The sequence below is a fragment of the Bidens hawaiensis genome, unplaced genomic scaffold (genome assembly GCF_021521415.1).
Source record: "Bidens hawaiensis isolate Kalapana, Puna unplaced genomic scaffold, B.hawaiensis_p1.1 tig00005028_1, whole genome shotgun sequence".
Taxonomy (NCBI): domain Eukaryota; kingdom Viridiplantae; phylum Streptophyta; class Magnoliopsida; order Asterales; family Asteraceae; genus Bidens; species Bidens hawaiensis.
The window spans coordinates 975,658-992,442 of NW_027491319.1; the positions used below are offsets into that span (position 1 = coordinate 975,658).

The window sequence follows — 16,785 nt, forward strand, 5'->3', positions numbered from 1 at the left end:
CATACTTCAACATCATAAAAGTAACATCTCGTTCTTTTGAAATAAACCACTTGTTTTATTTGATTATTGATTTCATCATATATAAAATACTAATTTTTATCCCCGTATTACGGGGTTGTTTTATATTATTTGTTCTAATATTTTATTTATTTTTTGTATTTATATTTTTTTTATTGTATGAAAGCTAATAATATACTTATGGTTTAATGATAAATTGTTTGACAAATAAATGAGATGTTATAACTCGGTTTAAAAACTACATGGTTTTGATGAGACCAAAGACCCGTTTATTTCTTTTACTATAAAATTGGTTTTTTAATTATAAATAATATTTATGAAAGTTAATAATATACTTATGGTTTGATGAGAATCAAGACTCGTTTATTTTTTTTACTATCAAATTGGTTTTTTAATTTAAATAATATATATCTTTTTTAAAATAAATAAGATATTAATGTTTAGTATATCCTATTTTATATGATTTTTACATCAATAATTTGGTGAGAATAATTTTTTATTTATGGAGATGTTATAACCCGTTTAAGGAATATCTGGGTTTGGTAAGATCCATACCCATGAATTCGGATCAAATGCATGAGAAACCTCCATTTAAAAATCAAGCAAATCTGGTGACTCCAAAAAAAAGGGGAGCGACCACATCGCGACACATAAGATTTTTATGTCTTCGTTTATATATATTACTAGTTTTTATCCCCCGTATTAAGGGGGTTGTTTTATATTAATTATTTTTGAATTTTTATTTTTTTTATTGTATAAAAGTAAATAATATACTTATGGTTTGATGATAAATTGTTTGAGAAATAAATTAAATGTAATTACCCGATTTAAAAGCTATATGGGTTTGATAAGTCTCAAGACCCGTTTATTTTTTTACTATAAAATTGGTTTTTTAATTATTAATAATATATATATATATATTTTTTAAATAAATCAGATATTAATTTTTAGTACATGCCTACTTTATAGGATTTTATATCAAATATTTGTTGAGATTAGTTTTTAATCTAATGAGATTTTATAACCAGTTTAAGAAACATATGAGTTTTATACGACCCATACCCGTGACTTCGATCAAATGTATGAGAAGCCTCCATTTAAAAATAAAGCAAATCTGGTGACTCCAAAAAAAGGGGGAGCGACCACATCGCGACACGTATAGTTTTTATGTTTTCGTTTATATATATTATAGATTTTACCTTGAAATAAAATTACACGATTTAGAAGGTTACCCAAGTCATACAATATATCGTTATCTAAAAAACTTACATAAATTTTCCCTCTGTAATCATTATTGGTCTCTCTCGTAAAGTTATTAGATTGCATAAAATCACGTCTTAATGCAAGCTAATTACGAAAATGATAAAATTATGACTAAATATTGGAATTTATGTATAAAATTACTATACATAAATTACTATAAAACATTATGCAAAGTAATTAATATAATTGAAGATAAGAAGTTAGTATATGAATAAAATAATCTTTAGTCATTGAAAAATCGTCGGACGTGTAGATCAACATAAATTCCATCAAAGCGTGGATGGTGACAATGTTTAATGAGATAAACAACTTATCACCAACTTTAGTAAGACAAAAACCACAGGTCGATAGGGATTAAGTGACGTCATTTTTTTGAATTAAAAACATGTTAAACCTTTATATTGTCACATGTTATCATTGGTCCAAGAAATGTGAAACCTATCACATAAATGATTTTATCATCCTATCTATTCAATTATAAATTGTTTCAGGAACCAAAAGGAGGACAACTAATAAACAACAGATACAAACGGAGTGGTGGTTCGTTAGCGAAAGCAAAATATCTAAACACTTGATTTTACCATGAAAATGTCCTAGGTTCAAGTCTTACAAATAATAATGATGATAATAATTTAAAAAAAAATCACCAGTAAAAAAAACAATACATAAAAATCACAATGACTCTTCTATTAATATTTTCTGAAACATACAAATTATAATAAATGTAATAAAGAAATTCTCATGCTGAAAGAATGCTACACGAGGCCAATGCAAATATTAACCCGATGATTTATATATCATTAAAGAAAACTATGAAATATATTATTCTTAATATAATTAATAACTTTGATGATATATATACAATGAACCTAGGACTGAGCTTTCAAAATTGTCAATTTTGTCCGCCATTATTTTCTTCATTCGGATATAATGGGCGGCTAAAAGTCAGTAAGCCCACTTGCTTTTGGGCCACCTAAAATTCATTCAACACTTGCGGCCTTTTCAACTTTGTACGCCATGCTTTAATGGTTGTACCCAATGGTCTAGTCCCCATTTCATGTACACATGTGTTTATAGTTGGTATCTATCACATTTGAAACGACTTTGGCATGAACATAAACATATCTTGTAACGGAGAGAGTTGAAAGTCGTTGTAATATTGGTTTTGAGAGGTAAATGCGTCATCGTTGAAAGAATCCATGTAATTGTATTGGAACACGTCTTTTTTAACCTCGCTTTGGACTTCTCTTTCATGTTTTTGGACTTCTCTTTCATGTTCTGAACTTGAATCCGTATGTAGCGTTGGAACCGATTCCGATGGTTCGAAATTAAACGTATCGTTCGTAGCATGATACGGTACTGATGTTTGCATATTTAATGACGGCATTTGGTTTACTGGAGAGTATGCTGTCATTTCAGGTTTTATATCAATCTCAGTTTCGGAAAATTGTGACGATTTTATATCTGAATTCAAGTGTTTCTCCAAAACACCTTTCTTGTTGTAGATTCGACATAATACCAAATCATCTAACTGCATAAATCCAATAACAAAATTATTAGTAACCAAAAGTAATAAAACACGTTGAAATATCATCAAAATAGTCATTGACGATTTGACGTAATGTTTGATATACTTTAGTAATTTTAATTAACAGATAAACATTTATCATTTATAGCAATATAATAACTTTGTAGAAATTTAATGACATTTAAAACTTAGTTAATGATATTTAATTTTGTACAAATAAATACAGAATATCATTTGATAGCAATAATAACTTTCTAGAAATTTAATGGCCTTTAAAACTTAGTTAATGATATTTAATTTTATACAAATAAATATAGAATATCATTTTATAGCAATAATAATAACTTTGTAGAAATTTAATGACAATTAAAACTTAATTAATGATATTTAATTTTGTACAAATAAAAATAGAATATTTTTAAAAAATTTGATGAATTTAAATTTAATAACAATGACAACAAAATAAAAGTTAGTCACAGTGATAGTATAGATGATTATCGGCCAATGTATATTGGATAATAGTTCGGATCATTAAAATTCAACTTTTCATCTAGAAAAGAAATAGAAAATTACCCTAAGATTGTTGCTCTGTTTGCCCGCGGATCGATCCACATTAGCAAGGCGATACTCGTGCATTATCCAATTCGTCTTCACACCTCTCGGGGCTTTACCCGCATAAAACACCAACGCCTTCTTAATTCCAACAGCTTTCGGTTTACCAATCGGCTTATCAGCTCCAGTAGCCTTCCAATAACCCGTCCCCGCAGCTCTATTCGGGCGAGATCCATTCGGATACTTCCTGTCCCGAGGCGAAAAGAAGTACCACTCCTTTTCTCCGTACAAAGCCATATCTACACAAATCAAATCAATATCACAGATCTTTTTAATTTCATATAAATCGAATCAAAATTCAATCGAATTCGAATATTTTTCCCCAAATTAAAAATTACCAGGAAGCTGCCACGGATCGAACTTATACAAATCAATTTCAGCGATAATCGGAACCGAAATCGTCTGAGAGGCGCATTTGCGGCAAAGATAATGCATCACGAGTTCCTCATCGGTAGGGTGAAACCTGAAGCCAGGTGGTAACTGTAAACAGTCTCCAGTCATGTTAAAAAACTGAAACCTCTTTTGTTCTTATGGAGTGTTATTATTATTATTAGTTAGGGTTAGGGTATTGAGTATTCGGCAGTAGTAGTGAAGGAGGATGAAGGGATGGATATATATAGATGTAGGTGGCACGTGGGGGATTGAATCTGGATGAAAATAAACGTGGGTTCGAGGAAGGAGGTGGTGGTGGTGGTGGTGGTGGTGGTCGACGCAGCCACTCACTTTCAAAGGGTTTATTATTATTATTATTATTATTATTATTATTATAAAATGATAAAGACAAAAGGAGGGTGGTATGGGCTAATGAGATCGGGGCACGTGTGAAGGAGATTGACCCCACGTGTATTGTGTCATGGAGTACGTCATTAGGTTTGGACGGATTTGAAGGAGGAGAAAAGTCGGCTAGCTGGTGATTTGCTTTGACTCATGTCCCATTGAATTAAGGGGGTGTTTGGTAAAGGGATTTGATTGGGAAGAAATGGAATTAGAAATATTTCTTTTGTTTGTTTTTCACTTTTCATTTCTATTTCTCTTTCTATTTCTCTAAAACTAGAGAATTCCATTTCTCTTTAAAACAAAAAGAAATCCATTTCTCAGCAGCCTCCTCATAGCATGTCACCACCTCGTCTCCGGCCACCACCTCGTCTCCGGCCGCCACCTTGTCTCCAAGTCTGCAACCGCCACCTTGTCTCCAAGTCTGCAACCACCACCTCGTCTCCGCCGTTCGCAGTGGTGAACACAGAGATGGTAACCGGTTGTAGGTTGCAGGTGGTACGGGTGAACGGAGATTAGGGTTTCAAGTGGTGGTTCGTGGTAGGTTAGGGTTTTCAGATGGTCGGGTGATTGTGGTCGCAGGTGGGTGACAGTGGTGGTGGAAATCGGCGGTGGTCGCATGTGGCTTCTGATTATCATCATCATCATCGCCACCACAACCACCACCACAAAATCTCCAAAGAGGCAGTGATGACAGATCTGAGCCTCCTTTTTCTATATCTTATGTTCCAAAAATTTGAATCTTTTTAATTTCTTGTGTACTGTGGTTGAAGAAGGGGATTTGGTGGCGGCAGCCGGTGGTGGTGGGCTGTGGTTGAAGAAAGGGCTGTGGTGGTGGGGCTGGTGGTGTGGGGCTGTGGTGGTGGTGGTGCTGTGGTGGTGGTGCTGTGGTGGTGGGGCTGCGGTGGTGAGTGGTGTCAGGTTGGGTGGAGGTGGGGTTGGGTATGGTAGAGTTCTCTGTTTATTTTCTCGTGTACCAAACAAGAGAAATGATTCTCATTCTCCATACCAATTCTCTTTCTCTACAATTCCATTTCCATTTCTATTTTCTCTCCTTTTCCATTCTCTGTACCAAACACCCCCTAATAATAATAATAATAAGTCGGCGACTCACTGGATTATTTGCGGCCCATTTTTTTCTTTCTTTGTTTTTTTTAGTGTGACTAAATGTTAAATCTAACACTACTATTTATTGATTTGGTTGATTGTTAGTGTTACGTGTATCCATATGTATGAAAATGCTCAAGGTTAAAGGATTGTATATAATAGGGCTCAGTTTTTCGTATAAAAGATGCAATGGTTGATATGAGAAAGTCGTGATTGTCTGTTATAACAGACGTTTTAAATGGGTTTGTGAGTGACAACATACAGTCTAGATGGGAGAAGATAACGGCAACTAAGGATTTGGATGGACTAGAAGTTGGCAATCATAAAGCTACTAATGTGGAATTTTTTTACAAGTAGTGATGGAGATATAAGGTAAATGACTTGTGTTTATAGGCACCGGTGATTTAAGTCGATTCAGAATTCTTCTCGGTCTTGGGAATGCATGCATTCAAAGAACAGCATAAAGTGGGTGTGGAGAAACATAATAAAAGTTGGGGAGGATCTCATTGAGTTTGGTATTGTGGCAAATGAACATATGAAAGGGAAAATTGATAGAGGCAACCCGCTATTGTTTTGGCATGACATATGGTGTGATCTTGAAAGGTTATAAGATGTGTTTCCTTATTTATTCTTTTAGAAACTAATAAATTGTGTAAGTTTGATGAAAGATTCAACAATTGTATGTATTCAATTTTGAATTTGACTGACAACTAACTGGCACAAGTGAAGGACCTTGTAGGGTTATCACAATGCAACGTCCTTCTAAGCTGGATTGTGAGGATAGTTGGGAATGGGTGATTGACAGTGTTGGGAATTTCGGTTCAAGATCGTTACTTGGCGTGCAAGGTTAAGTAACAAGATTTAAGGAGTGAATAATTATAAACAATTAAATGTGCTTAGATTTAATTGTTAGTATAATTATCATGTCCTATTATTTAGCAATCATAGTTGTAGCTTAAACGTGATATGTTAGATTATAAATACCCATGCTTTGGGGTTTAGAGATTGTAATGAGGTAATTGAGTTTTGTGAAGTTTCTCAATAATAATATTCGTGTTTGGGTGTTAGCCAAATTAACGAGTTTGAGTTCTGATTTAGAGAGTTCGATCGGTTGAAGATTGAATTGTTTAAATCTGGTCCACCGGTGCATAGAAGATAAAGCGGTATACCGAAAGAAAATTGGAACCGATCTTTTAATAGTCGGTGTGTACGTTGACGACTTAATCATGACGGGTTCCAATTTAAACTTAATAATGGAGTTTAAGCGCGAGATGGCTTTAAACTTTGAGATGTCGGATTTGGGAAAGCTAACTTATTATCTCGGAATTGAAGTTTCACAAAGCAAGGATGGGATAAAAATTAAGCAAGAAGCGTATGCGAATAAAATTTTAGCTGAAGCAGGAACGGAGATTTGCAATCCTGCTCAAATTCCATTGGATCCGAGTATAAAAGTTTCTAAATTTGAAGACGAAGAAGATTTTGATGCTACGGGATATCGAAAGATTGTCGGGTGTCTCCGGTACCTTTTACAAACTCGTCCCGACTTGGCGTATTCGGTCGGAGTCGTAAGCCGGTACATGCAAAGCCCGAAGCAATCTCATGAAACTCTTATAAAGCAAATTCTTCGTTATATTCAAGGTACTCTCGGTTTTGGTATTTCTTACACTCGTGGGAAAAACGTGTTAGTTGGTTATAGTGATAGTAGCCATAACATTGACCAAGACGATGGCAGAAGCACTACGGGGCACATATTTTATCTTGGGTCTTCACCAATTACTTGGTGTTCTCAGAAACAATGTACGGTTGCACTCTCATCGTGTGAAGCAGAGTATATGGCGGCAAGGGCAGCCACGTGTCAGGCGGTTTGGCTAAGCGACTTGATAAGTGAGTTATTCAACAAGGAAATTCAAGCAATGGTGTTACGTATTGATAATACATCTGCAATAGCTCTCGTGAAGAATCCGGTTTTCCATGGAAGGACCAAACACATTAAATCTCGGTTTCACCACATTCGGGAATGTGTTGATCGTGATGTAACATCCCGAAATTTCCAAAATGATATTAATTATATTACTTAATAATAGAGGGAAAGTTGACTCGGGTTCGGGAAATAAATAATAGAGTAGGAGTTGGTATGAGTCGGGCTAGTGTTAGATTAATTGAGATGGGTTAAATGAGAATGGGCCTTAGGTCCATGGGCTTTAAGGGATATAAATATCCCCTAAACCACCATAAAACCCTAAACCTCATCTCTTTCAATTCTAATCTCTACACATTCAAAACACACACACCATAAACGAGCAGGATCCGAGAGAGAGTAAACGTTAGTTGGTGCTAGATCGTCGTGACGAACCAAAGCAACAAGACCAGCTCGTGTTCGTAAGTTCGACTCGTTCAAGGTACGTTTATGGTTAGAAATTGTTCGTATAGGTTCGGTTTGATTTGAGAAATGGTAGATTTGAGTTTGTATGGTAAAAACGAATCCAACAAAGCTAAACTTACTGAAAATGGTTATGATTTGATGGGTTAATCGATTGATAAAAAGGACCCGTAACCTATATGCCTAAATCGCACCCTTTAAACATCGATGTTAGGTCGATTTGATAGTTGGGGTTTGTAGGCGCTGGTCAGACGATTCCAGGGGTACCTAAATCGAGTTATTTGGTTAAGGAACGAAGAATTTAAGAGCGAACAGAACCTGCAGACGACAACTTCGCCTGCAAGCTAAGTTCGCCTGATGAACTTCGCCTGCAAGCTAAGTTCGCCTGATGAACTTCGCCTAAAGCTAAGTTCGCCTAAGGTTTAACTTCGCCTAAAGCTAAGTAGAACCAGCACAAATAGAATCATAAAGGGAAGTGTATAGGACACGGAAAGCAACGTGATCAGCTAGTCACAGCTGGCCACTGTTATTACCTGTTAGCCTTGCTATCCTTGTACTATATAGTTCCTTGAGTGAGGATGTTTGTGTTGTCCCTTTTAGAATACTGATGGCTGGAGCTGGAGAATTTGTGGGAACTGGGGGTCGCACTGGACGTCGTGGCAGGCCTCGTCTTGTCCGGCAACCCTCGGTAGAAGAAGCTTCCCACACCGAAGATGAAGGAAGCGCCGCTGGAGGAGACCAGAACAACAACGAAGAAGTTCAACTTAGCCCTGCAGTTCAGGCAGCCATTGTTCAAGCTGTAGTTGCTGCTGTGAAGAACCTGAATCCCGAAGGATCTGCTGGAAGCCGTGAACGAACTGCTGAAGGGGCGGGTGGTGATGGTAGGAAGGATGGGGAAGGAGAAAGAGGGGCCTCGAGTGAGGATAAGTCTGTGAAAGTCGATGACAGGAGAAGAGGCCAAGGTGGGTGCAACTATAAGTCCTTCAAAGGATGCGACCCGCCAAAGCTGACTGGGTTGGGAGACGCAATCGCTACTCTCCAATGGATAGCCACAATGGACAAGGTTATCCGCATTAGCGAATGCCGTCCCGACCAAGCTGTGGGTTATGCTACTCAGTCATTTGAGGAAGAAGCTATGTATTGGTGGGAAGGTGTGGAGCAGAGAAAGACTAGGGATGAGATCAAGGCGTTGAGATGGGACGATCTGAAGGAGTTGGTGATGAAAAAGTTCTGCGCAGATGCCGAGGTTGAAAGGACGGAGATGAAGTTCTTGAATTTAAAGGCCGGTATGATGACGCATCGTGAGTATACTACTGAATTCAACCGACTATCTAGGTTGGTGCCTGATATGGTTGACACTGAGGTCAAAAGAATCAAATGTTATGTGAGGGGATTGCCACAAAAAGTCCGCATGTTGGTCAGGGCAAATAAACCTGCTACTTTTGACTCTGCTGTTGAACTTGCAGAAGTGGTTTATGCTGACCTGGCTGAGGACGATGTAGTGGTGGGGGAAAAGAAGGAGAAGAAATGGGCTACCTCTGCTAAGCGGTCTGGCGAGATGGTGACAACAACTGATGAGAGGAAGGCCAAGGTTGGGAACAAGGATGCGTGTAAGACGTGTGGGCGAGTGCACCCGGGGGAATGCAGGATTGGGACAGACAGGTGCTATCGGTGCGGAAAGGGTGGGCATTACTCTCGAGACTGCCCTGATCGTCCAAAGTGCTACAAATGCGGAAAAGCTGACCACATGGCTAGGGATTGCAAGGAATCAGGGGCGGGAGGTGCGGAAAGATAAAGACTTGGGGAAACTGCAGAGAGGAACGCTTGATGAAGGAATAATTGTTCATGCAATGGTTTTATTAAGTTGCTTTTGCTTAAGGATTTGTTGTGTGTTAAGGTTTAAAACTTATGGTTATCAGTGACGTGTAATATATTGAGTAGGTTATGAATGATTATTATGTTATGATGAAATGTTGTTTTAGACAATAGTGTTAAAAGTACTAATCGAAGCCCTTGGAGGTATGAGATGAGTTGTGGTACATCGAGGGTCTCATGGACAAGCTACCTTAAATAGCTAAAACACATGACCACCATTCGATGACTGCAAAGTCGGAAGTAAGAAGGATAACTCAGAAAGCGAAGGCGATTCAATAAAGCGTGTAAATATAAGGAGTTTTCCTTTTATAGGGAATAAGTTAGGTTTCGGGGACGAAACCTCTTTAAGGAGGGAAGACTTGTAACATCCCGAAATTTCCAAAATGATATTAATTATATTACTTAATAATAGAGGGAAAGTTGACTCGGGTTCGGGAAATAAATAATAGAGTAGGAGTTGGTATGAGTCGGGCTAGTGTTAGATTAATTGAGATGGGTTAAATGAGAATGGGCCTTAGGTCCATGGGCTTTAAGGGATATAAATATCCCCTAAACCACCATAAAACCCTAAACCTCATCTCTTTCAATTCTAATCTCTACACATTCAAAACACACACACCATAAACGAGCAGGATCCGAGAGAGAGTAAACGTTAGTTGGTGCTAGATCGTCGTGACGAACCAAAGCAACAAGACCAGCTCGTGTTCGTAAGTTCGACTCGTTCAAGGTACGTTTATGGTTAGAAATTGTTCGTATAGGTTCGGTTTGATTTGAGAAATGGTAGATCTGAGTTTGTATGGTAAAAACGAATCCAACAAAGCTAAACTTACTGAAAATGGTTATGATTTGATGGGTTAATCGATTGATAAAAAGGACCCGTAACCTATATGCCTAAATCGCACCCTCTAAACATCGAAGTTAGGTTGATTTGATAGTTGGGGTTTGTAGGCGCTGGTCAGACGATTCCAGGGGTACCTAAATCGAGTTATTTGGTTAAGGAACGAAGGATTTAAGAGCGAACAGAACCTGCAGACGACAACTTCGCCTGCAAGCTAAGTTCGCCTGATGAACTTCGCCTGCAAGCTAAGTTCGCCTGATGAACTTCGCCTAAAGCTAAGTTCGCCTAAGGTTTAACTTCGCCTAAAGCTAAGTTCGCCTATGGTTTAACTTCGCCTAAAGCTAAGTTCGCTTAAGGTTTAACTTCGCCTAAAGTTAAGTTCGCTTAGAAAATAAATTAAAAACCTAATGGAAAATGTGTTAAGACAGTTAATATAAATAAAATTTTTCCAAGCTGACCTGGCAGCTCGACCCCAGCCAGGGGCTCTACCTCTTGGACCCTGCTAGGGGCTGCCGCCCCTAGACCCCGCTGCCAGGGGCGCTGCCCCCGGACCCCCGTTCGTTGTGGGTAGTAGTTAAGACTGGAAAGATGATATGAGTAGTGATAGTTGTTTGATACGTGTACTTGTTATACAGTCATCCGTGCACAGCTGAAGAAAGGGATTACGATTAACGGTGAAAGTAACCGTGTTCAGGTGAGTTTCTAGCCCCATTCCTTGTTATGTTTTCGGGGCTGTGTGCATACTCGATGTGTTGTTAATACATTTATCCTAAGTGATAAGTGTATGTCATATGTGATATGTGTGATAGATATGAATGATTGTTTGTCGGTACGCGAACGATCTTCGGATATTGCGCGTACTGTCAGCTTAAAAATAAAGGTACGAATATTATATATCGAAGATGTATGAATATTTCAAATGAATACTTGTCGGAGCGTGTACGACCTTCGGATATTGCACGTAACGACAAGGGGTATGGTTGTTAAATGAATGAGGTAAAGAATGCCTAGAGTGTTCTTATGTTATAATGTAAGTATGTGTATATAGGTACACGAATGGCATGTGAGTTCTACGTTCGACATAGTAAGTTAGGATGGCAAATCCCTCTAGCTTCTGTCGGACATAGACTCGGCTGGTGATGGCGTAGTTAAGGACTGCGAGCCTTATACGTGAAGTAGATGATATATGTAAACGTAGATAAGGACTGCGGACCTTATACGTAATGTAGATAGACGTCATCATAGGAAAGGACTGTGAACCTTATACGTGCTGATTTTGTAGCATAGGGGAGGACTGCGAACCTCGTACGTGCTATGAATTAGGTTGCAACATAGGGAAGGACTGCGAACCTTGTACGTGTTGTGGATGTATTTCAGCATAGGAAAGGACTGTGAACCTTATACGTGCTGATTTTGTAGCATAGGGGAGGACTGCGAACCTCGTACGTGCTATGAATTAGGTTGCAACATAGGGAAGGACTGTGAACCTTGTACGTGTTGTGGATGTACTATGGTATAGGGAAGGACCGCGATCCTTGTACGTACCATAAATGGTGAACATAGGTAAGGACTGCGAACCTTGTACGTGTTCACGACCTTGAGTACAGGTATAGACGGTGAACTATGAACGTACTCTCGGTAGACTGAGGTTAGTGATTGTAGATATGTATGTATGTATGGTAGCAAGTATGTATGTAGAACAGAAGGGAACTAGTGAAGTATGGATATGTATCTACAGATATTATGTGTATGTATTGTATGGCGTTCGATTAACTAGAACTCACTCAGCGTAGCTGACTTTTAGTATGCACGCAGGTGAGCTGATTATAGAGTTAGCATGAGGATGACACACGACATGGATTGAACGGCTGGCATCTGAAGAAAGAAGTAAAGATGTTTTAAATATAAAGTTTTGTGTTATGGTATCAAAGAAAAGATTTAATGTTTTGTAACAAATGATTGATGTTTTATATTCCGCGAAAAGTTTTAATAAACTCTGATTTGAAGAACTGTGTTTATGAGTAAATCCGACGCTAAAGTAGGGTTACCGGGTTCGGGGCCTTACACGTGAAGAAGTAAGTGTCGAGCATGTTAGTGGTGTTAAGCAATGTGCCGAAATCTTGACGAAGGCTCTTGGGAGAATCAAATTCAAGGAGATGCGGGAATTACTTGGAGTTAAAGACTTGTCGGTTTCGAGTTCGAAATTCCGGGGGTGATTGTTGGGAATTTCGGTTCAAGACCGTTACTTGGCGTGCAAGGTTAAGTAACAAGATTGAAGGAGTGGATAATTATAAACAATTAAATGTGCTTAGATTTAATTGTTAGTATAATTATCATGTCCTATTATTTAGCAATCCTAGTTGTAGTCTAAGCGTGATAGGTTAGATTATAAATACCCGTGCTTTGGGGTTTAGAGATTGTAATTAGGTAATTGAGTTTTGTGAAGTTTCTCAATAATAATATTCGTGTTTGGGTGTTAGCCAAATTAACGAGTCTGAGTTCGTGTTCGATACCTGGTACCAATTCCATTAGACAGTACATGTGACTTCAATATTCATTCTCTTTGCAATTTAATTGATATGAGTTGTTACTCAGAAGACAGATGCATGTGTTGCTGAATTAATCGATGCCACTTAAAGTAAACTGTTTTGGTTAGGGCTCGACTCTTCTTAAAGGTGGAATTGCTAAGATATGGCATGCTCTTGCCCAGCCCGATGTTTACTCTTTGTAATGTTGATCTAGAAACTACAAACCATCTTTTAATCTCATGCTTGTTTTCAAGGAGGTTTTGATTGAAAAGTTGGGTCTTGGTGCAAAGTATCATTCTCACTTGTAACACGGTTTAAGATATTCTACTATTACAATAATGTTTGAGTTGCACAACCTAAATAAAATAGCGATTCACAGTAACTTTCCCGTTACACTGTGATTTATTTGGAAGAATAATCCAAGTGGTTTCCATCAACTTGATTGTTGATCCCCACAACATTCTTGTTCATAAAAGATAGGGCTCGTATACGGACTTGGGAATGATACATTTAGTGTAATTGCTAAAAGTTTCCTTTGTAAGGGCATCCACATTGGGCTACATCTCCCAAGATCTTATTCCATGTGACGCCAAGCAGATTTGGATGGAGCTAGAATCAACTATTGTGGAGTGTTGCAGGTTTGTCTCTAGAAACGCGCAGCGAGCTTGGACTAGCCCCCCCTCTCATACACACCCATATTAGACACACACATGCGTATATTGTTAATATTAATAGGGTATGTGAAGGTTTGTTGTGAAAGAAAGTGTGCTTTTTGAGTAAAGTTTGGAATATGACGTGACGATGATGTGACTGTTTGTACGGGTTTGTCGTTGTGGATATACTAAAGTGTTTTTTTTCACCATATTCCTAGCCACGGCTAGTTGTACCTCTTTGGGTGCAAGATGCTTATATAAAACTGTTACTGTTGAAAAAAACACTATATTATATACAACTGAACTAATATATATGTAAAGTGATATATATGTTTTTCGTTTTCATGTTCGTTTCATGAAGCAATAAAGTTATTTGTATTCGTTACTATTTGTGGTTGGTATGTCAAATGAAAATAAACATAAATGAATAACGAATAAATTTAAATAAAATTTAATTTTAATTTTGCACATAAATATCTGAATCTAAAATCATCATAATACCATCATACGCGGGTAATTCAAATTTGAGTCCAACGTAACAATCACAAAAGTATTGAAAGTGAAACCATGAAAGACTAGAGAAAATATGTAAAGATAGAATTATCAATTATGTATTTGTTTTCCTTTTCATATTCATGTTCGGCCACATGAGGTAATAAAGCTATTTTTATTCGTTATTATCTGTGGTTAGTATATAAAATGAAAATAAACATAAATGAACAGAAAAATAATGATAATAAAGTATGAACACGAATAAATAAAAATAAAAATTAATATGACTCATTTTTTTTTTGAAAGGCTATGAGGTAGAAACCTTTGGGGGTTAGAAATGTTTTAATTGTGAAGAAAAGCAAATTACATAATAAGATTCCTTTTTTTAATCAAATTTCAAACCAAAAAACATGTCGTTTCAATTGTTACAAATAAACATCAAGAAGGGAAAATAATCACCTCAATTACATCCCTTTTCTTCTTCACTTATCTAGACGAGTCCAACCAATCTAAATTGATTTTCAGCCTCAAATTAATTAAAAAAATCCACCGTTTGATAAACGAACAATCGAATTCCAAATCCTTGACCTAATGAGACACCCACAAAAAAATATTATCTACAATCTCCACCCAATTTAAGAGCATTCCGATGCTTTGAAGTGGGTTTAATTTTAAGAATGAACTGGGAAAGCTTAGTGAAAGTAAAGGCAACATCAAGCCTTGTAAGAGACTAAGTATTGAAAAAAAAAAGATAGTGACCCGATTTAAAATGGGTAAACAAAATAAAACATCGACACTTCTAACCTAAATTACATATTTTAAATAAACAAGACTAACAACTGTTGTCACTGCTCCTTAAACTTTTGCTAACTTCCCACCCACTAGCCCTCTTTTTCGTTAGCCTCTTTGACCATGTGACCTATAGGATCTAGAGGTTTACGTGGTGCGGTTTGGTGTGATTTTGGGCTAAAATCAAACCGAAAATCAAATCTTTGGTTTTTGAATTATTGAAACCGTTTGGTTTCGGTTTTTTCGGTTTCGAGTATTGGGTTTTCGTTTTGGTTTCGATTTTTCGGTTTCAAGTTTTCGGTTTTCGTTTTGGTTTCGGTTTTTCGGTTTCGAGTTTTCGGTTTTCATTTTGGTTTCGGTTTGATTTCGTTTTTTCGGTTTTTGCCATTCGAGCTTGAAATTTTAGGCCCAAAAAGAGTTAGAGCGAAAATAATAAATTTAGGTATAAATTTTTTCTTGATTATTAACTAAGTGATAATTATTTGGCTAAAAATATTAGAGTGACCTATTTATTAAATTCTTGTAAATTATTTAAATAAAAAATAAAAAAATATAAATCTAGAAATTCGGTTTGTTTTTTTTATTACATGCAAAACCAAACTATAAGTTTGGTTTTTACAAATACATAAAATCAAACCGTCGGTTTTTGTTTCGGTTTTTTCGGTTTTTTTTGGTATCGGTCCAGTTTTTTCGGTTTCTTGCACACCTCATTAGGATCTAGCCCCTTGACCCGCGCTATAGGAGTTGGGTTCGTATCAAGATACTTTGTTAACGATTTAATATAAGGCCTTGACAAAGTTGCATATTGTAGGGCGCCCAACAAGTTAACAATGTTTAGTATGATAATGTAAAAGAGGACTATAGTCAAGAGACACGGTTGGGCACTTGGAAAATCTAACTTGTTGTATGAGATCATGAATGTACTTATTTTGTGAAGAATATTTTTTCTTTAAGAATAAACTCAATCCTGAGTACAGTGGCGGATCCAGAAATTTTCCCAGTGAGTTCACTTATTTTAAATGCTTTAATTTTATACATTCGGGGGCAAAAATTTCCAGGTCGGTTTGACGGTTCGAGTCGAATAAAGTTCATTACATAATAAAAATACGATATAATAAAAATACATCGTCATTAGCTAATTGTCTAATTCAGTGCAACAAATTACAACATAATCAGTCATACATTCTAGTCACTGTTGGATCAACTATTTTGGAGACATGTAACAAAATGCAATATTTGGGACTGTCATCCAAACTTCATTAGTATAAATCTTCCGTTATTTGGGACCGCCATTTCCATGGATTGTGATTTATTTATTTCGGTTGGGGAGGCTTTTAAGGCCTCAGACCAGTGACTATGTGGGGTGTGTATGCGTCCAAATGCTCTTAAACGGACGTGTCATCATGCTGATGGAGTCACCAAGTACAACGAGGGTGTGGGAGCTGTGGAGGAGTTTATTGCGGGGATTGATAAACCACATGTTATGAGGGATGTTGCTCCCTTGGGAGGGATAGTGGTGGATGAGGTTCTCCTTGACCGCGTCTTCTCTCTTCCTATCACAACTGTTAAGAGCATCCCTCATAGTTGTCGTATGGCATTTGCTCAAGCGTTAACTGTGGCTCTGGGTAAGGTGGTTGCTATGCCAGACTCTGTTGAGGCATGGGTGAAACTTTTCTTGTTACCGCGGTGCACGCTGCGTGTTTTCAGACCTTCTAAACGTCAGGAGCGCAGGTCCGGTAATAGAAAGTCTTTGCAATGTCAGAGTATTCAACAAGCACTAGCAAGTTGGGGTGCTAAGGATGGTTTTGATGCGCTTATTTTATCACTTTTTGCCACACCTATAGGGGTGAACTCGAGTCATGGGGAGCATCTCGCTAAGCACGATGATGTTGCGGTATGTGCCAATGTGAAACAATGTTTACGAAAAG

At 37.3% G+C, this 16,785-nt stretch overlaps 1 protein-coding gene and 1 pseudogene across 1 annotated transcript; one reads left to right on the plus strand and one right to left on the minus strand.

The window, feature by feature from the left end:
- Positions 1 to 1,947: 1,947 nt before the first annotated feature.
- Positions 1,948 to 4,010, minus strand: LOC143628608 (NAC transcription factor 32-like). Its single transcript, XM_077098155.1, has 3 exons — positions 3,760 to 4,010; positions 3,383 to 3,660; positions 1,948 to 2,812 (listed from the first exon to the last, which is right to left on the minus strand). The coding sequence occupies exons 1-3, from the start codon at positions 3,920 to 3,922 to the stop codon at positions 2,369 to 2,371; spliced, it is 885 nt and encodes a 294-aa protein (XP_076954270.1). The 5' UTR covers positions 3,923 to 4,010; the 3' UTR covers positions 1,948 to 2,368.
- A 2,518-nt stretch (positions 4,011 to 6,528) lies between these two features.
- LOC143628585 (secreted RxLR effector protein 161 pseudogene) lies at positions 6,529 to 7,258 on the plus strand (annotated as a pseudogene).
- The last annotated feature ends 9,527 nt before the right edge of the window (positions 7,259 to 16,785 follow it).